The 21,400-nt window shown below is 30.9% G+C and overlaps 1 protein-coding gene and 2 pseudogenes across 1 annotated transcript; 2 read left to right on the forward strand and 1 right to left on the reverse strand.

Annotated features, from left to right (window-relative positions):
- The first annotated feature begins 379 nt into the window (after positions 1–379).
- LOC107005774 (protein trichome birefringence-like 42) lies at positions 380–4,194 on the forward strand. Its single transcript, XM_015204432.2, has 5 exons — positions 380–761; positions 1,016–1,187; positions 2,736–2,911; positions 2,998–3,156; positions 3,811–4,194. The coding sequence occupies exons 1-5, from the start codon at positions 523–525 to the stop codon at positions 4,103–4,105; spliced, it is 1,041 nt and encodes a 346-aa protein (XP_015059918.1). The 5' UTR covers positions 380–522; the 3' UTR covers positions 4,106–4,194.
- A 7,269-nt stretch (positions 4,195–11,463) lies between these two features.
- On the forward strand, positions 11,464–13,531 carry LOC107006995 (annotated as a pseudogene).
- A 4,254-nt stretch (positions 13,532–17,785) lies between these two features.
- On the reverse strand, positions 17,786–20,814 carry LOC107006426 (annotated as a pseudogene).
- Positions 20,815–21,400: the final 586 nt, after the last annotated feature.

A 21,400-nucleotide genomic window follows, 5' to 3' on the forward strand; every position in this document is an offset into this window, starting at 1 on the left:
GTATGATTTTTATTTATAAAAAATATTTTTAATTTTGAAATAGTAGTTTATTATTAATTTTTTATTAAGATCGTCGATCCATGTGAAATGTCATGGAAAAAAGTTTTTAAATAAAAGAAGCGTATTACACACACTATTATAGTGTGTTTCTCAAACTAATATAATTACTCTTTTAATAATTTAGATACGAAACTCAAAAAAAGATATAACTTAAATGTTTTATAACAAAAAAAAAAACAAAAAAAAAAACACGACAGATAATTTGACATCGAAAAGTAAACCGGAAAGGAGGAGAGGACATAGCATTCACACAAAGAATGTTGGTGACATTTTTCAGTTGCTTACTTTACTAATTATAGTGCACTTTTTACCACTATATAATACCAGTACTAAAACAAGACAACCAACTAATTTATCCACACCAAACTCTACATACACACATTGATTATTAAACACTACAATTTTTGTTTATTTTGCCCCAATTTTCATAACAACTCTCAATTTGTGTTCTAAATTTTCACAATGTCTACAAAAACAGTTACCAAAATCTACCTTTTTCTTGTTTTTCTACATCTATTAACAGTAAAATTGAGGAGCTGTAATATTTTTGAAGGAAGTTGGATTTTTGATGAATCTTATCCAATTTATGATTCTTTACAATGTCCATTTATAGACCAAGGTCTTAATTGCATCAAAAATGGAAGAAAAGATAATTTTTATCTCAAATATAGATGGCAGCCTACAGATTGTGACCTCCCCAGGTAACATAATGACTTGTTTTATTTTTCTATTAAATTTCGTGCTTGTAGAGTCGAAAGCTAGAATTAGTTTACGAGCCTGTTTTTTTTAAGTAAAGGTAGCTCACTAGATTCTTGGTAAATAATTTTTTATGCATATATAGTACACGTTGAACTCTCATTTGACTTATTTGTGTGTTTAATTAAAATTCTGACTTCGTCAGTGTAGTCAAATACTTGTTAAAATGATTTTTTTTTATGGATTATGGCATATATAGGTTCAATGGTGAAGATTTATTGAAAAACTTCAAAGGCAAAAACTTCATGTTTGTGGGGGATTCATTGAGCAATAACCAGTGGCAATCACTAGCATGCATGCTTCATGCTGCAGTTCCAAATTCTAGTTACACATTTGACAGGACAAGAAACCGTTCCGTTCTTTCATTCCCGGTAAGTCGACTTAATCGTTGCCCCTCAGCCCCTCTATCATCTTCTGTTTGGTAGACTTGAATGCTATGTAATGATTTCGTTATTATGTTATGTCTGCTTTGCATCACTATAAGAAAACCGTGAATTACACGGGGATTTTTCTGAGGATTGTATGAAAATTCGTAGGAAACTTATTTTCGTGCAAATTTTGATACTTATTCCCAGGAAAATCCTCATGTAATTCACACTTTTCTTGTAGTGCGTGTCTATATGTTATTTTTAACATTGCTTTGTTATGAGTTATTTGAGCTGAGAGTCTTTGGAAAACAATATCTCTGCATTCACGAGGTAAAGGTAAGGTCTGCGTACACCCTACCCTTCCCAGACTTCACCTAATGAGATTACACTGGACATATTGTTGTTGTTGGTAAAAGTGCTCCGACGTTGGGGCCAATCAAGGGCTGCACCTCTTCCCATCACTATCCTTTCTGTAATATAAATCTTGAGCCATCAAAGCCTTTTTGACTTGATTGAACTTGGCGTGGTGTGCTAGTAAGCACTTCAAAAGGCCGTGACTGACACTTCAAAAGTGAAACTCTCTATCGTAGTTTGGCGACCTATGTTCAATAGGGGTGCTTAGTCTTTTGATTAGAGTAAGAGTCGTGATGTTGACAGGTTAAAACAAGTAGTACTAATTTACTAGATTAGTATAAGTGGATATGATCCGCCTCCCAATTTCAACAATGCCAGCATGTTTACAGATGGATAACATATAGTAAATGATCTTAGATCCGGCAGAGAGGCTAATTGCTGGAATTCTTCTAAGCTTAATTAGACCGATTAATACTTGTTGTAATCTAACATGTCATCCATCTACAGCTCAGTCTAACAAGCGAGCCTGTGTGTATTATAAATGTATAACAAGAGCCCTTGCTCCTTTTGATGTAACTGAAAAATCTAACTTGAAAATGATCCAAATCTGTGATAGATCCTTCGTTTTAGCAAATTTTCATATATATTAATTCTTGTGGTTAGTACCAAAAGGTTAAACTGCAATCGTTCTTCGATTTTCATGGCCTATGATGAATTTTCTATCCAGCACAAAGAAGCATCAACTGCTAAATACTTTAACAGGATTCAGTAATTACCCTGTCGCGAGCATGACATTCTATTATTCTCTATGTGACTATGTTGCTCGGAATCTCCAAAAACGTCCCCAGGTATCTGTCGGATCCTCTGAAAGTATTCATTTTTGGAGGATCGAGCATGAATGCGCCAACATTTTTGGAAGATTCGAGCAACATAGATTGTTATGAGATTTGATAAACACTAAAATCCTAGCAGACACAAAATTATAAGGTGATTTTTCCTCATCTTTTCCTCGCCTTGATGAACATGTTACTTGGTACCTGTTGCTGGTCGGAGGTGACAGGTATCTCGTACTATTAGTCGAGGTAGCTAGACGGGACACTAAGGTTATTAAAAAATATCTCCTTGCTCTGAAACTGATTTTAACTTTCTGATATGTATTCTGCCCTTCTTTCTCATGTTCGTTTTTGGCTTGTGAAGGAGTTTGAGTTCACAGTCACATTCTTGAAAGACGGATTTCTCGTTGACCTAGTGGTCGAGGAAGCAGGACGAGTTCTTAAGCTCGACTCGCTCAGCAGAACTGAGCAGTGGAAAGGAGTTGATGTCTTAATCTTCAACAGCTACCATTGGTGGATACATACTGGACGCCTACAAACGTACACTTCTTCACTAACTTAATAGAAGCCAAACTCCATTGTTCCGTATTACAAGAAAAATTACATTGTCCTGTTTTTTTCCGCAGTTGGGACTATTTTCAAGTTGGTGACAAACTATACAAGGAGATGGACCATATGGAAGCATATAATATCGCATTAACTACTTGGGCTAATTGGGTTGATTCCAACATTGATCCTGCTGTGACTAAAGTGTTCTTCCAAGGAATTTCTGCTGTTCATTATTAGTAAGTTAATTATCAGACAACTTCTCTTTTTCTCGTCTAAGCATTTAGGTGTCGTTCACATTAAAATCTCAACATAAACCTTAGAACGACAGTAAAATTGTCTCCATCTGACCTATAGGTCACAAATTGTAGCCGTGATATGTATCAGTCACTATTGCTTCTGTCATGGTAGGTTGCCTACACGTACTACATCCCCTTGGGGTATGATCCTTCTACAAACCTTCCGTGAACACGAGATGATGCTTCGTGAACGGGCTTTTATTTTTGATCCGAACATACTACTCCCTCCATCCCAATTTATGTGATGTAGTTGATCGGGCACGGAGTTTAAGAAATATGAGAAGATTTTGCAATGTTCCAAGAGTACACTTTTATATACTTCTTGTCAAATAAGTGGGACTCAAGCTGAATAAAATGTTGATAGTGCCATTAAATATTCGTCAAATAAAGAAACATGTTGTTCTTTTTTAGACCAGGCAAAATTGGAAAGTTTGTCATATAAATTGGGACAAAGCTAGTAGTACGTGAACCAAATGACATCTTAAGTCTCGACGAATTGTACATCAATCACATTTTCTTGCAAGTTTGTATATGATTTGTCTAGTAGAATATTAGTCCATTTTATTTAACTTGGTTCTGTTTCCTCAATTTTAGTGGCAAGGATTGGGATGAACCAATGGTGAAGGATTGCAGTGGACAAACAAAGCCAATAGAGGAATCAACTTATCCAGGTGAAAGATATGCAGGAGAGGCAGTGGTGAAAAGTGTCCTAAGTAACATGACAATGCCTGTCAATTTACTTGATATTACACTGCTTACACAACTACGAAAAGACGGACACCCCTCAAGAATTGCCAGTGGCGCGTCGATGGACTGCAGCCACTGGTGTGTAGCTGGTGTTCCAGATGCTTGGAATGAACTATTGTACACAATGTTGCTCCAAAAATAAGTTTTGAAGCTAGTGTATATTGCATATTGAATCTCAATCTCTTATAAATGAAAGCTGATGGCTAAGTGCCTTTTATCTTGCTGTTGCTAGATTATCTCCGACCCCCGCTATTTTCTATGTTTGGAGAGTAAAATAGAGAATACGGTCTCTACCCCACAGCTATTCTACTCTATTTCTAAAGAGATGAATAGTAGTCCTCTCTATTTCACTTTTTGATTATTTTAATAACGTATTTATGATATAGAGCATTTATAGGGCAACGTAATAATCTTAAAAGTCGAGCATTTATGTAAAATTTAAAATAAGTTTTATGATGATTTAATATTATTATGTAGTGATTGTATTTCATCAATGATTTCACTTTTATTTGTATTGTCCATTTATATGTATTACATTAATATTTGTTTGCATTTATGTTATTTTGAATTTAGCATAAAGTATATTTTTATATTAAATAAAGAATTGGAAAAGAATAAAATTTAATTTTACATGAACATTATATAGGATGATTATTTAAACACTACAAAAAAGAAAAAAATGACTTATATGATGAAATGAGAAAACTAAAATGAAATATAAATCTATCATATTTCTATCTATTATATAGAAGAGCCAAGTTGAGTTTCATCAAGGACAATTTTGTCATTTCACAAATATTCTAGAATGTCTGTTTTTATGTTATGACACCAAAAATCGTGGTAATAGATTTATAATAACAATACAATCAAATATCTTTTCTTAAATGACATGTATATCCTAATGATGTGACATTTAATTTGGAACCACATTTTCTATAGATTTTTTTTCTTTTTTTATTCTCTGTGTGTGAAATTTTCATTAAACCATAAATCTTTATTAAACAATGGCATTTTAGTAATTTTTATATTATTTAAGGGTGAAATAATAATTGTATAATTAATGACAAAAATGAAAATCTAGAAGAATCCATACATTTTTTTCCTTTAAAATTGACCCATAAAGATATTTTTATAATTGTGTTAAGATGAAGAGTTTCTATTAATTAACTTTTTACAAACAATAATAAATTCTAAGTTTGTTTTGACATGTTTTTGAAGGAAAATTTTGAACTAATTTAAAATAAAATGTGTTTGAATAGTTAATATTTTTGTTCCTAAAAATACTTTAAAGAATTATTGCGTAAACTAATATTTGTTACAGAATATGATCACTAAATTTGTATCTTGAATATTAAAATAATCTTTAAAATGATGTTATCAATATTTTTTAATTAATTTGAAAATATATAAAATTACGTGACTAAAAGAATTATATTGTCAATTTAACAGGAAAAATTTATATAGAATATTTTCTTATATCAAATATGATAAACTATTTGACAGGAAAAATTTGATAATAAAAAAAATAAAATTCAAATTCTAAGGAAATTAAAATACAAACTAAAGAAAAATGAGTAGTTAAAAAATAAAGAAAAAATAAAAAATAAAATGTCAATAGAAAAGGGTTTGAGAAATATAAAGGAAGAAAAAAATTAAAAAAATAAATAATAACTTGAAAAAAGAAACAAGTATATTGGTTATTTTGTGGGCGTAAGATTCAAAGTTTCTTTTACGACACGATATTTAGAGTGTAGTATCAAAAAAAATTATTAATGTAATTTAGAATATAAAATTATGTCAATTGTTATCGTATATAGAAATAAAATTGCTTTTATGATTATTGTTATGTTTGTGGAGTTAGAAATCAAAATATTAATAAATATTTTCAATATTTAGAATATAACATTATGATAATTGTTATTGTATGTAAAAATAAATTTGATTTCATGATTGTTTTTATCGTTGTGGAAGTTAGAATTCAAGTTATTAATAATTATTTTCAATATTAATACCAAAATAAATAGAAGTATTTCTATTATCGAAGACAATAATGACATGTATCACAAAATTCACCGACAAAGCAAACTATAAACACATTATACATAAGTTGAAGCAGCAGAGATTTGAAAGGCTTTGAATCGATCTTTACGAATTGATTGATCAATTATTAGTATTTTATCATATGGAAGCTTATGGTACAAATATTACTAAAAGAAGATGATAATATTGTAGAAAATAGATACCACTTGCAAAATATATGAAAATTGATGAAGTTTTTCAAAGATATCAACATTTTATATATTCCCTGAATGCAAAATGTTTTAACTCATACTCTAATGCAATTCTCTAGTTCCTTGTTGCATAGATTTTTTTTGGAATTCAACTTTCTCAATTTGGATTGTAAACGACGCATTTATGTCATATGAACATTTGAAAAAGATTATTAAGTAATATATTGAAGTTGTTTACTGTAACAAAAAAGTAAAATAAAACATAGAAATTTCATATATTTAGAAGCTAATTACATCCTATTCCAAAAGTTTCTTCAATTACAAAAATCTCAAATTTTTTATTGCTCTCGAATACATTCCTTGTTTGTCTGATACATTACTAATTATATATATATTACTTCATGGGAGGGATGCATCCAAGAGGGTATATCTATGTATTTGAGGGAGGGTGGATGTATCTGAGAGGGAATAAGAATATATCGAGAGAGGATTACGATATTTTAAATTGTGTATTTATGTAATTTCCATCTAGAAATTTTTCTTTCCAGTATGGGAGGTTACCATCTGGTTTCTAATAGATTCGGGTGGGAAAAGAATTTTATATTCTTTAAAGTGAGACAGAGTTTTACATTGAAGATTGTTAAGTATCTCAGAGGACCTTTCTCTAAAAATACCCGGACTTCCTATGAAGGTTTTGATTATGGTATGGATAAAGCTATTTGTCGAATCTGGAATGGTATAGCCATCCTTAAGAATTGGGTTTCCTACAGGGTCAAGATGAACACTTTGGAAGATATTAATATTTGTAGTCAAGACAAAATTTTAAGAAAAATAACTAAAGATAGGGCCCAAACCCGCCAAGATTTAGGATGTTTCTCCGAACAATTTTGTCTTCCAACATGTAGGAAGAAATCTCTCCGAAAATCAACCCCAAGAAAAGAAGAATATGATTCCAAGCATCCCAAAGAATTCATAAAAGCCTGAAACCCCCTCCAAGGATTAAATAATCAACCAAAAAAATTACCTCTCTGACACCCAATAATGGTGATTGCTACATGTGCAATAAACCTGGTCATATTGCCAAATACTGCAAACTCTCCAAAAGGGTTAAGAATCTTAACCTTGACGATTGTGTCCGTAACCAAATCCAAAACCTCTTACTGGAAGAGAGTGAAAACTCTGATTATGCGAAAGATGAATTTGAAAACAGTTTCAACCAAATTGAAAATGATGACTTAGATTCCTTTGATTTTGAACAAGACCATACCAGCCAAGCTGAGGTAAATGTTCTCGAGTAAGAAAGTCTGGGATACCAGCGTAAAAATTTTTGAGTAAGAAAGTCTGAGATAGAGTTTGAGCTCCCTTTGATATACTCTATCAAAATAAAAAGAATAGATAAAATAGCTTGCCATCTAGCAAATATATGCTTAGCAGCAAGGTTTTGGACATCTTTTTGCAAAATTGATTTTGCAGCTTTACAATCAATGCATAGTAAAAAATTTTGATTTAGTAAATTGGATTGAAATTTTGAGATGCATAAAAAAATTGCCAAAATTTTCTTTTTAATAGTAGGATAATTTTGTTGGTCTTTATTCCAATGCTTGGATGCAAATGCAATAATATGCTCCTTTTCATTTTGTCTTTTCTTTAAGATCCCACCTTAACCTATGGCGGAAGCATTTGTCTCAATTATTTTGAAAGCAGAGGGTTCAAGAAGTGATAAGCATGGAAGATCATTTGCTTACAGTTTGATCTCCTTAACAACATTTGTGTGGATGTTGGTCCATAGGGGAGGAGATTTCTTTAATTTCAATAAATTGCGGAGATATGGATGAAGTCTGCTATGTATAACATACCCCAAAAATTGATGAAGCTGGGTTTTGTCAAGAATCTGATTATGAAATTTATCAACAAATTATATGGACTGTTGGATAGGGACAATAGTGCCTTGTTAGATATTGTGCCCAAGGAACCTTATATTTCTATTATATAGAAGAGCAAAGTTGAGGACGATCAAGGACAATTTTGTCATTTCACAAATATTCTAATATGTTTGTTTTTTTGCTATGACACCAAAAAACGTGGTAATAATAACAATACAACCAAATATCTTTTCTTAAATGACATGTATATCCTGATGTGATATTCAATTTGGACCCACATTTTCTATAGATTTTTTTTTTCTTTTTTTTTGTGTAAAATTTTCATTAAACCAAAAATATCTATTAAACAATGGCATTTTAGTAATTTTTATATTATTTAAGGATGAAATAATAATTGTATAATTAATGACCAAAATGAAAATCTAGAAGAATCCATACGTGTCTTTACTTTCAAAATTGACCCATAAAGATATTTTTATAATTGTGTTAAGATGAAGATTTTCTATTAATTAACTTTTTACAAACAATAATAAATGCTAAGCTTGTTTTGACATGTTTTTGAAGGAAAATTTTGAACTAATTTAAAATAAAATGTGTTTGAATAGTTAATATTTTTGTTCCTAAAAATACTTTAAAGACTTATTGCGTAAACATATTTTTAATATTAGTTACAAAATATGATCACTAAATTCGCAACTTGATTATTAAAATAATCTTTAAAATGACATATGTTTTATTATTTAAAAGAGAAAAATATTTTTTATTTTTTAAATTTAGAATCGCCAATTAATTTTTATAGAAAAAAATTAAGAAACTTTGTTTTCAAAAGATTAAAATAGAGAATCTATTGAAAACTATAAGAGGTGTTTCGGGGTTTCACTTTTATATTTTAGGAAGGTTTTTACGACACCTAAAACATTCGCTAACTCGCGATTTTTCGACAACTAACTTTTTTAGCTTAAAATAATTTTAACTTGATTTGAGTTAAAAAAAAATTATTTAGAGTTGTTTGAAAGTAAAATATTATCTTACTGTCTAAGTGATTTATTTAACTACCAAAATTTATTTATTATCATTTTTATGTCTATTTAAAGGCAATCGATTTAGTTTAATATAGTTAAAACATAAAGGCGTCTTTCGGAGATTTGAATTTTTCCACCCTAAGACTAATGATAGGTATCAACAAGTAAGTACGCAGAAAAGTAAGAGAAAGAGAGAGAGAGCTGGGCCCAAATCCGGTTCATTCATGTACGTCTAGACCGCTATTTGGACCAATTTTTGTTTTTAGGACTTGGGCCCTATTTCGATCGTACCTATCCTAAACTAGCGGAAAAAAAAATAGGGAAAATTGTATATAATAGCAAACTAATAACCTAAAATAATAGAGTATCTAGGGTTTGATTTAATTGTGCTCCATAGCAAACGTTTGCAAAAAATTGTCAGGCGCCTCTCTCCCAAATATCTCGGTCGCCATTCTCCTCCAATCTCTCGCTCGCTTCCTCACTTTTTATACAAACACAAGTGTATAAAAATTGTTTCTAATTGTATAAAGCAGAGAAAATTGTATAAATACATATATTTTTGTTCCCCTCTCTCCCTTCTTCCAGATCTCGCTCGCCACTCTCCCAAATCTGGCTCGCCACCCTCGCCTTTCTCACTTATACAAACAGAAGCGAAGTGTATAAATTGCGTTTTTGTTTGTATAAAGCGTGAGAAAATTGTATATACACATGCAAGTACATATATTTTCGTCATATACACTTATAATTATACAATAAAAATACTCCCCTGCCTAGTTTCTTTTGTCTTTCTCTCTTTATCGTTTTATACAATTTTTAAATTGTATCTAATTTTTCTCTTTCTCGTTTTATACAATTCGATTCAATTGTATATTCCTTGTCAAGTCTCTTTTGTCTTTCTCTTTTTCTCATTTTATACAAATTCAAATTGTATATGATCGTTCTATACACTTATAATAATACAATTCGTTTTATACACTTCGTTTTATACACTGCCCAAGTGTCTCTCTTTCTTGTTTTATACACTTCGTTTTATACAATTTTCTTCAACTGTATATGTATAGCGAATTATACAGTTTCTATGTTGCTATAAAGCGCAATTATGCAAACTTTGCTATAGCATACAAATATGAATTTTTTATTTGCTATATGTGAAAGTTGCCCATAAAAATAAGTAAAATTTACAAGGCTTGGGCCTCAAAATAACAACAGTATAACTTACATAAATATCATAGTGTAAAACTTAAATTACCTTCTATCCCTATTATTTTTATAATTACATAAATCCCATATTTTTTAGACATTTCAGATACATAATTAAGGATCCGGATACATTATATATGATACATTATGTATCAATCTGTTGCACTTATTAAGGGAAAAAAAGCTGTAAAATCAATTTAAAATCTCATAGTATCCATTTGTTCCACTAATTAAGGGGAAAAACTGAAAATTAAATTAAGATTCCACAAATTACGTTATTCCATTCAAAATTATTATCAAGAATTCAAAATCCTATAGTGTAACAACCCAAAAAAATCAAAAAATTAAATTTCTTCTTCTTGTTCATCGTTCTCTCTGTTTTATAAAAAAATATGTCGAAATTTTGAAAAGCGGGATGAGTTATGAAGGATTGTATGAAATTGTTGTTAGACAAACGATTTCTTTTGTAAATCTTCAAGTTCATCGAATATCTTTTCGATTTTGATTCAAGATTATCGAAAATTTTGAGATTCTAAATTCTTCTCCAGTCATTGAAGATCCTTTCCATTTTGATTCAAAATTGACGAAAATTTTGAATTTCAAAATTATTCTCCTAGTTCATTGAAGATTCTTTCAATTTTGATTAAAAATTATCAAAATTTTTGAGAAGATACATCATGAAGATCCTTTCAATTTAAATTGATAAGTGTTGTATTTCTACGAGGTACACTAAATAAGAAAGTGTTGCCCATAAAATTTTAGGTTTGAGATCAATACATTATTATTTGTAAAAATTTAAGGAATCCCATAGTGTAATTCAATAATTACATTCTGTCCCGACAAATTTAGTATTTACAAAAAATCCCTTAAATTTGTTGAGTCGTGATACTTTAGACTCTAGTGATACATGGTAAATGATTCATGGTAAGTTTAAACTCTTAAGAAAAAAATGGGGAAAAAACGGTACATTTAATGTTGTTACTAAAACACCTTAATTTACAGTAACAGATCATTAAGCAGCATAAAATCAGCACGTAATTGGATATTAATTTCAAATTTTGAAAATCAGAGATTATATCATCTATTTTGAAAACATTTTTTATGAACAATCTGTTAAATTTCGAACTACAGTAATTTTATTGTTGTTTCAGTGGATTTTTCAAGATGAATACTTCGATTTTGATGAGACATTCCAGAATTTGGGTGAACGAATTGCAGTATTAAAGTTACAAAATCGACGGAATCGTTGTTGGAGATTCAATTTCGTTTTCTAATCTCAAAGCAGCAATTGCAGCCGAGTTGGATATTGATGTATCAAGGAAAAAAAATGAAATTCGATACATTGTAGAAGGTAACTCCTGTCCGATGAAACTTAAGAACGATATGAGTGTTAAACTATATTTTGAACTGAAAAAAAAAACGAGCCTGGATTTTCAGTGTATCCATTATGTATTGACACAATTGAAAAGAATAGTGGTACTGTACATAACTTTGATGGAACAAGTGGAGAAATAACGTGTGTAGAAGGCACAACACATGATACACAGGCTTTGGCAATGGTTGAAACTAGCTTATTTGATTCACCTGAAAATGCAGAAGTTGGAGTTGCAAATGTTATAATCAATTCAGATATTGTTGATGTGAAGACAGGTCAGATATATAAGGATAAAGCAACACTTGTAGATGTGATGACGAAATATAAGATAAAGAACAACTTCAATTGCAAAGTAAAGAGGTCTGATCAACAAAGGTATGACAGTGTTTTGATATTTTAATGTATCATNAACTGGAAAAAAAAACGAGCCGGGATTTTCAGTGTATCCATTATGTATTGACACAATTGAAAAGAATAGTGGTACTGTACATAACTTTGATGGAACAAGTGGAGAAATAACATGTGTAGAAGGCACAACACATGATACACAGGCTTTGGCAATGGTTGAAACTAGCTTATTTGATTCACATGAAAATGCAGAAGTTGGAGTTGCAAATGTTATAATCAATTCAGATATTGTTGATGTGAAGACAGGTCAGATATATAAGGATAAAGCAACACTTGTAGATGTGATGACGAAATATAAGATAAAGAACAACTTCAATTGCAAAGTAAAGAGGTCTGATCAACAAAGGTATGACAGTGTTTTGATATTTTAATGTATCATTTGTTCTTTTATATTTTAATTAGTACATGAAACATTACTATTTTAAATGAAAACCTGCATGTTTCATATGTCCTTTTATATTTTAATGTATCACCATATCAGTAATTTGTTTTGATACATTGAAATAACTATTTTTGATACTTTAATATATTACTACTGATATAGTAAGGACTGTATCAATTTAAACAGTCATATCACAACTAGTGGATACTTTTCATTAAATTTTGATACTTTTCTTAAAAACTGGTTGATACTTTTTGTGTAATTCATTGTTTGATTACTTTAAACATTATTGTTGAATATATTATATGATGCAATTGATATATGTATTAATATGCTTAAAAAATGTACGCAGCTATGTGTTGGTATGCTTTTCAGACAAATGTGGTTGGACTATGAAGGCGTCCTGCAGGAAAAAATCTGATATATTCATTGTTAGAAATTTCAATAGTGAACATACGTGTCCGATGAGGGAGAGGGTATTAACCAAAGTCCAAGCAACAATTTGTAAGTGGAGTGACAACTCCAAAATTGGTCAATTATAAACGAATTTATACTCCAAGAGATATAATTGATGATATTAGAAAATATTATGGGGTTGAAATATCTTACCAGCAAGCATGGCGTGCTAAAGAATGTGCACTCTCCATGATTAGGGGAAAATCATCTGCAGGATATAGACGGATGCCGCGATACATACAAATGTTAAAAACTGTGTATCCAGATTCTTATATAAGAATGCATAAGACTGAAGAGGATGAATTTATGTATCTGTTCATCGCCTTAAGACCATTCATTAGGGGATTTAAATACTGCAGACCAGTAGTTGTTGTGGATGGTGCACATCTGAGTGGAGCTTACAAAGGGACATTTGTATCAGCAAGCACACTTGATGGCGCAGGTATTTTTTATTTATAGTAATGATGTCTTTTTATATATTACGTATCAAATAATATAATGTGTGTGTAATCAGGTTGCATATTTCCATTGGCATATGGTGTTGTTGACACCGAAAATGATTGTTCGTGGACATGATTTTTCGAACAGTTAAAACATGCATTTGGCGTTAGAAAAGATATGTGTGTTGTTTCATATAGAAATGAGAGTATCATGAAGAGTGTGAGGATTGTGTTCCCCGATGTACCTCATTATGCATGCATCTGGCATCTTTGGAAGAATGTATGTGGAAACTTCAAAAGGAGCATAAAGGCCATAAGTGATCTATTTTACTCTATGGCCAAGGCATATAGAAAGGAAGATTTTGATAAGTTGATGGCTAAGGTTGATAGAATTGATCACAGGGTTAAGCAGTACCTTGAATATGCAGGTTACGAAAAGTGGTCAAGAGTTCATGCAACAGTAAACAGAGGTAGAATGATGACTTCAAACATTGTAGAATGTATCAATGGTTGTCTTGTTGAAGCACGCCAATTAACTATATTAGAATTCTTGGAAGAGGTTAGAATTCTTTTTGGATCTTGGCATTGCAAAAACAGAGAAGTAGCCTCATACACAAAGGACACATTAGGTAGAAAATTTGAGGAATTTTTGATTATAAACGCGGCTAAAAGTTCAAAAATGGAGGTATATATCATTATATAATACTTTATATTATATATATCTAATTCAGTGTATCATTCTGCATTTTTTAACATGATTTGTTTTTTAAAAATTATATATTTAAAATTTTCAATGTACACGGGTTGTTCCATCATCTGAATTTATTTTCTCAGTTTATGAAAATGGAAGAAGATATATTGTTTGTCTTGAGCGGAAAGTATGTTCTTGTGGTAGATTTCAACTAGATGAGATACCTTGTTCACATGCAATCGCTATATTGAAAAAAAAAAAGAATGTCACCGATATGAATCCGTATTGCTCTGATTATTACAAGCCTGATGCGTTGGCAAAAACATATGAAATTCCAATGGTACCAATGCCAGATAAGGAAGATTGGTCAGATCCTAAAAATGTGGTAGCTGAAACTGTGTATCCACCTAGATACAGAAGATCATCTGGACGACCAAGAAAAAGAAGAAGAAAGAGTGCAGATGAAAAGATCTCGGTGAACACAAACTGTTGTGGACAAGAAGGACACAATAGAAGAACTTGTACTTTCTACCCAAAAGAGAAGTGAATTAGTCGTAATGTTTCTATGATATCAAGAATAATTTATAACGTAAACATTTTAATGAATTTCAGTTTTCATTACAGTTGCAAATTGAACACTTTGTGTTTAGATAAATAAACTTACAAACATGTGGTAATTAAATTTGAAGTCGTGCTTTTGATTATAAATACTTTGTTATTATTGGTGTTGATAAATATACTTGTGTCAATATTTTTTTTTAATATGAAATTTTATAGATCTTATGATACACTAAGGTATATAAATTTAAGAATTATTAGGTAACATATTGTACATGATACATATTGTTTATCTAGTGTATCATGTACTTTTAGTGTGTGTTTTTGGTACATATTGTTTATCTAGTGTATCATGTACTTTTAGTGTGTATCATTGATTTGCACAATGATACATCTCCATTAGATAAAAAATACAAAATATTATTGAGGTTATTGTGTACTTTACAATGACTATAAATCATGTATCATGTGATTTTATATAATTTAACTTGTGTAATGCTTTTTTTGATATGCTTTTCTTGAAATATACAGTAAATAACTTTACTTTTAAAAAATAATACCAATTCATATAACTATGCTATTCAATTTACCTAAATATCATGTAAAATTTAAGGATTATAGGGTAACATAGTGTACATGATACATACGGTTTAGCCAATGTATCAGGTATTTTTAGTGTGTGTTTGGTATATATGTATCTTTTGGTTTTGCCCAATGTATCATCTCCATTAAATAAAAAATTTAAAAATCTTTGTTTCTATGTTTAATTATAAATACTTTGACTATACTTTATTAAAGGAATTAAACCTGTGTGGGGCTATAATATGTCTGATATTTATATTTTCAGTATAAAAATATTTGTTACGTAATGTTAAAAAAAAATATTCATGGAAATTGACAAAACCAAAAAAATAACATTAAAAAGGATCAAAATAGTTGTTCAATAACATATAAAAACAATAAATATAACATTAAAACATTGTTTTATCATGAAATGCTACACTATGTGAACTAAATCTTCTTCTGGTGGTGGTGTGACTACGCCCCTGGATTTTGGTGGATCATCATTGTCGCTAACATATCCGCACTTAGCCTTCTCACTTCCATAACTCCACAGTAATGCTCCATATCTTTGACGTAGGTAATCAGGACTAAAATCAGCATATGATATATTGATTTGGTCACTCATATACTCGGCAAATGCAGTAACATATAACCCACAGTCTCTACAAAAAAGTACAGAATAAAGCAAAAACTTAATGATACATTAAAAAGGACAACTGAAAAATTCTTGATACTTACAGGCTATCGCATTCCTGTTTAGGGATGTCTTGTGCAAATTCAATCATGAAAGGAACTTGAGGCTCCAGAAGTGAACCAGTAATGTTGTCTTTGTATGCATGACAATCAGCAAATTTTGTGCGTTCATTTTCTTCAAAAAATCCACTGTCAAGTAGGTATGAAGGAAGCATTTTAGACAACATTTTTATCTCATGAGGAATTGTTTTTTTCCTTGTGCTAATTGATGAGTCAAAAACCTTTATCACCCTGTTTTTCAACTCAACAACAGCCAACACCCAATGAAATTCTTGATCACAGTTAATTGGGATGTAGACCTCATCTACAAGATGCCATGGTAAAGCAGCTGGTATTCCAAACCCTTTGATGATGTTAATTATTGACCTCTCATGTACAGATACAACTGAAGCGTGATCAATATGTTCTTGTANTATTTAAAATTTTCAATGTACACGGGTTGTTCCATCATCTGAATTTATTTTCTCAGTTTATGAAAATGGAAGAAGATATATTGTTTGTCTTGAGCGGAAAGTATGTTCTTGTGGTAGATTTCAACTAGATGAGATACCTTGTTCACATGCAATCGCTATATTGAAAAAAAAAAAGAATGTCACCGATATGAATCCGTATTGCTCTGATTATTACAAGCCTGATGCGTTGGCAAAAACATATGAAATTCCAATGGTACCAATGCCAGATAAGGAAGATTGGTCAGATCCTAAAAATGTGGTAGCTGAAACTGTGTATCCACCTAGATACAGAAGATCATCTGGACGACCAAGAAAAAGAAGAAGAAAGAGTGCAGATGAAAAGATCTCGGTGAACACAAACTGTTGTGGACAAGAAGGACACAATAGAAGAACTTGTACTTTCTACCCAAAAGAGAAGTGAATTAGTCGTAATGTTTCTATGATATCAAGAATAATTTATAACGTAAACATTTTAATGAATTTCAGTTTTCATTACAGTTGCAAATTGAACACTTTGTGTTTAGATAAATAAACTTACAAACATGTGGTAATTAAATTTGAAGTCGTGCTTTTGATTATAAATACTTTGTTATTATTGGTGTTGATAAATATACTTGTGTCAATATTTTTTTTTAATATGAAATTTTATAGATCTTATGATACACTAAGGTATATAAATTTAAGAATTATTAGGTAACATATTGTACATGATACATATTGTTTATCTAGTGTATCATGTACTTTTAGTGTGTGTTTTTGGTACATATTGTTTATCTAGTGTATCATGTACTTTTAGTGTGTATCATTGATTTGCACAATGATACATCTCCATTAGATAAAAAATACAAAATATTATTGAGGTTATTGTGTACTTTACAATGACTATAAATCATGTATCATGTGATTTTATATAATTTAACTTGTGTAATGCTTTTTTTGATATGCTTTTCTTGAAATATACAGTAAATAACTTTACTTTTAAAAAATAATACCAATTCATATAACTATGCTATTCAATTTACCTAAATATCATGTAAAATTTAAGGATTATAGGGTAACATAGTGTACATGATACATACGGTTTAGCCAATGTATCAGGTATTTTTAGTGTGTGTTTGGTATATATGTATCTTTTGGTTTTGCCCAATGTATCATCTCCATTAAATAAAAAATTTAAAAATCTTTGTTTCTATGTTTAATTATAAATACTTTGACTATACTTTATTAAAGGAATTAAACCTGTGTGGGGCTATAATATGTCTGATATTTATATTTTCAGTATAAAAATATTTGTTACGTAATGTTAAAAAAAAATATTCATGGAAATTGACAAAACCAAAAAAATAACATTAAAAAGGATCAAAATAGTTGTTCAATAACATATAAAAACAATAAATATAACATTAAAACATTGTTTTATCATGAAATGCTACACTATGTGAACTAAATCTTCTTCTGGTGGTGGTGTGACTACGCCCCTGGATTTTGGTGGATCATCATTGTCGCTAACATATCCGCACTTAGCCTTCTCACTTCCATAACTCCACAGTAATGCTCCATATCTTTGACGTAGGTAATCAGGACTAAAATCAGCATATGATATATTGATTTGGTCACTCATATACTCGGCAAATGCAGTAACATATAACCCACAGTCTCTACAAAAAAGTACAGAATAAAGCAAAAACTTAATGATACATTAAAAAGGACAACTGAAAAATTCTTGATACTTACAGGCTATCGCATTCCTGTTTAGGGATGTCTTGTGCAAATTCAATCATGAAAGGAACTTGAGGCTCCAGAAGTGAACCAGTAATGTTGTCTTTGTATGCATGACAATCAGCAAATTTTGTGCGTTCATTTTCTTCAAAAAATCCACTGTCAAGTAGGTATGAAGGAAGCATTTTAGACAACATTTTTATCTCATGAGGAATTGTTTTTTTCCTTGTGCTAATTGATGAGTCAAAAACCTTTATCACCCTGTTTTTCAACTCAACAACAGCCAACACCCAATGAAATTCTTGATCACAGTTAATTGGGATGTAGACCTCATCTACAAGATGCCATGGTAAAGCAGCTGGTATTCCAAACCCTTTGATGATGTTAATTATTGACCTCTCATGTACAGATACAACTGAAGCGTGATCAATATGTTCTTGTATAGTAAGACTATCATCATCATCGTCCATGTAATATCTATCATAACAGTTTTTTACATGTGACATGAACAAGCAGTGGGTTGTTGTGTATCTGTATTGATCCATGCTGCAAAGTTTTGATTTTTTACGAAGGTAGTAAAAAATCACATGTGCTATAAACAAAATGAAAACATAGTAAGAAATGATATACATCTAAACAATATAAAAAAGGAAATATAATTATTAGAATATAGTATGATACTTTTGCAAATTAAATAGTATGATACTTCTACAGAATGTATCATTGCTAATTAAATAGTATGATACTTCTACAGAATGTATCATGTTATTATAATATAGTTATGACTGATACATATTTGATAAATAGTTTAATATTTTTACCTCATCAGACCAACATTTGTTTGGCTGTGACATGGCATAAAACCAATTCTTGTTCATTGGAAAAGCAACAACAAAGTCCATCATCGTAAATCCAAAAGAAGAAGATTTTGATCTGTATTTATCGTCCGATGGGTTCCTGCATATATGATACATAAGTTTTGAAAATATGTACATGATACATAACACTCACTTAATTACAATTTTTATATAACAAAGTATCATGAATTAGTTATATAAAAAATGATTACGCCTAACACTTGCAAAAATAATGTATAAAACTTACTTATTGTTAAGATTTTTTAGAAGCCCCCTTGACAACCAATTCATGTAATCCTCAGTAAGTTTCGGCGAAACTTGATCTGTAATGCCACATCCTTCGAACGGGAAATGGAGTCGAGCCATATCCTTCAATTTCTCTTTTCCCTTCTCGCTTGACCCAAAAGAAGTACAATATGGAGATTGAATCCTTCTCGAAGGCATTCTATTTCTATGTGCAGAAGTGACTGCATTAGTTTTAACAGCAATCTCCGTTATTGGAATATCAGTGGGTAATTGACTGTCGATCAACAAGTACTGGCTGCTAGTTATATTCTGCGGATCGTAAGAATATAATTATCTAGCATTAGTAGGATCTTTACCCAAATCTTTGATAAGCGCATCTATTGCTGCTTGAGTTGATGGCGATATTGTTGTTGAAGTGGAAGATTCCTGTATAATATGATGTAATGATTTTTAAAATAAATTTGTGTGTAATGAAATTGTGTGTCATAAATCAAAATTGAAAAATGTACCGATGCATCCATTGTTGTTTTTTCGGGCAAAACATGAGGGATGTTGTGTTGAACATTGTCATCAACATCTTGCTACATGATATGTTCATTTAAATCTTGGTGCGACTGATGTGCGTCACCATCCTGAATATGCAGTTTTGAAATAAAAATTGTTAATATAATTTGTGCTGATACGTAACATTGATTATAATCACATGATACATAGTATTGAGTAAATGTGCATGATACATGACAGAATATAAAATGAAAAAGAAAGTGTCCATGATACATAGCATTGACTATATGTGCATGATACACGACATACCCAATGTATCATAAACATTACCGTTGGAGTATCACTGACTAGTTGTTCACCCTCATTTACAGAAACACCAACACCATCCACATCGACATCCCCTGCATCGGCGACGATTTGATGTTCACCATTTTTACCAGAAAAACCAACACCATCCTCAGCTACACCACCCATACCATCGAGATCAATTGGTATTTGCTGAGATGTTTGTTTGTCAGACTGAAATGTGCTTGTATTAGCCTGAAAATTGATGTTTTCCTTGCCTATAGATTGCATCAGCTGGGAGTAATTTGCTTTTATCAAAATAATCAGTTCCTCAAATTTCTTGTCAACCTACAAATTGTAGATACATTTAGGATAAAAAAAAATTATTTAAAAATAACAAAATAATTTACTTACGTAAGTTTTCAAATGTCCTTTCAACTCTTCAATATGTGGAATTATATTGTTGACATTCTGTGAATCTGCAGACCCATGAACATCAGCAGCCGGGTTCGGAGACATGTCTGGAACAGAACCATGTACATCAGCAGCCGATTTCGGTGACACTTGTGGAACAGAACCATGTACATCATCAGCATTCGAATTTTGAGGCAGATTTGACATGGAAACATGTACATCATCATCCGGTGTCGGAGACACATTTGATTGATCAGGCTGGTTCTGTTCTGACACCTTCTTTTTTTGAATAATCCCTTTTTTTTCTTCTTTTTAGCGGTGATGAAGGAGATGTATCAGACACTCTAGAATATGTCCTCAATAACTGTTCGGGAGGTTTTGTGGAGAAATTATCAAAATCATCTTCCTCATTTGGTTGTACTAATGGTAGTGATGAAGAATGAATATGTTCAACTTGAGCAAGGTCAAAAACTTCAATTTCCTCTGCTGTTGGGACAATGTTTGAACATGCATTCTGAATGTATCACAACACATAAGATAATTTAACTGTTAGATACAATAATATTTCATAATGTATCACAAGACATAAATAACGATATTCCATATACAAAAATAAAATTTTACCTCTTGGAAAATGGTAGACATAAGCATTTCAAACTTTGCCTTTTCAGACACAACTCTCCAATTGCACATTCTTGGGATGACATTGCGCTCTCTCACAGCTATTTCAGAATTTAAATTGGATGCACATTCGTATATCCAAACGTTTAGTGCATATGGCATCCCATATAATCGGTACAACTTTTTACTAACATCAAAATCCTGTCTAAGTGAACCAATTAGTTTGGAAAATGATAGCTGACCCCAAGGAAAATGTTGATATCTACCATCTTCAACCATTAGAAAGTCGACAATAGATATAGCTGTATTATCAAGAGTAGCTAATACAAATGTATGAATAAAGAACAGTATAGACATTTGGAGTGCATCCTGATTG

This window comes from Solanum pennellii, chromosome 12, assembly GCF_001406875.1.
Source record: "Solanum pennellii chromosome 12, SPENNV200".
Lineage (NCBI taxonomy): Eukaryota > Viridiplantae > Streptophyta > Magnoliopsida > Solanales > Solanaceae > Solanum > Solanum pennellii.

Excerpts from the sequence above, each read along its gene's own strand:
- LOC107005774 (XM_015204432.2), top strand. The coding sequence starts at position 523 with ATGTCTACAAAAACAGTTACCAAAATCTACCTTTTTCTTGTTTTTCTA. Across the intron at positions 762-1,015 it reads ACAGATTGTGACCTCCCCAG|GTTCAATGGTGAAGATTTAT; the intron begins GTAACATAATGA and ends TGGCATATATAG. Across the intron at positions 2,912-2,997 it reads CATACTGGACGCCTACAAAC|TTGGGACTATTTTCAAGTTG; the intron begins GTACACTTCTTC and ends TTTTTTCCGCAG.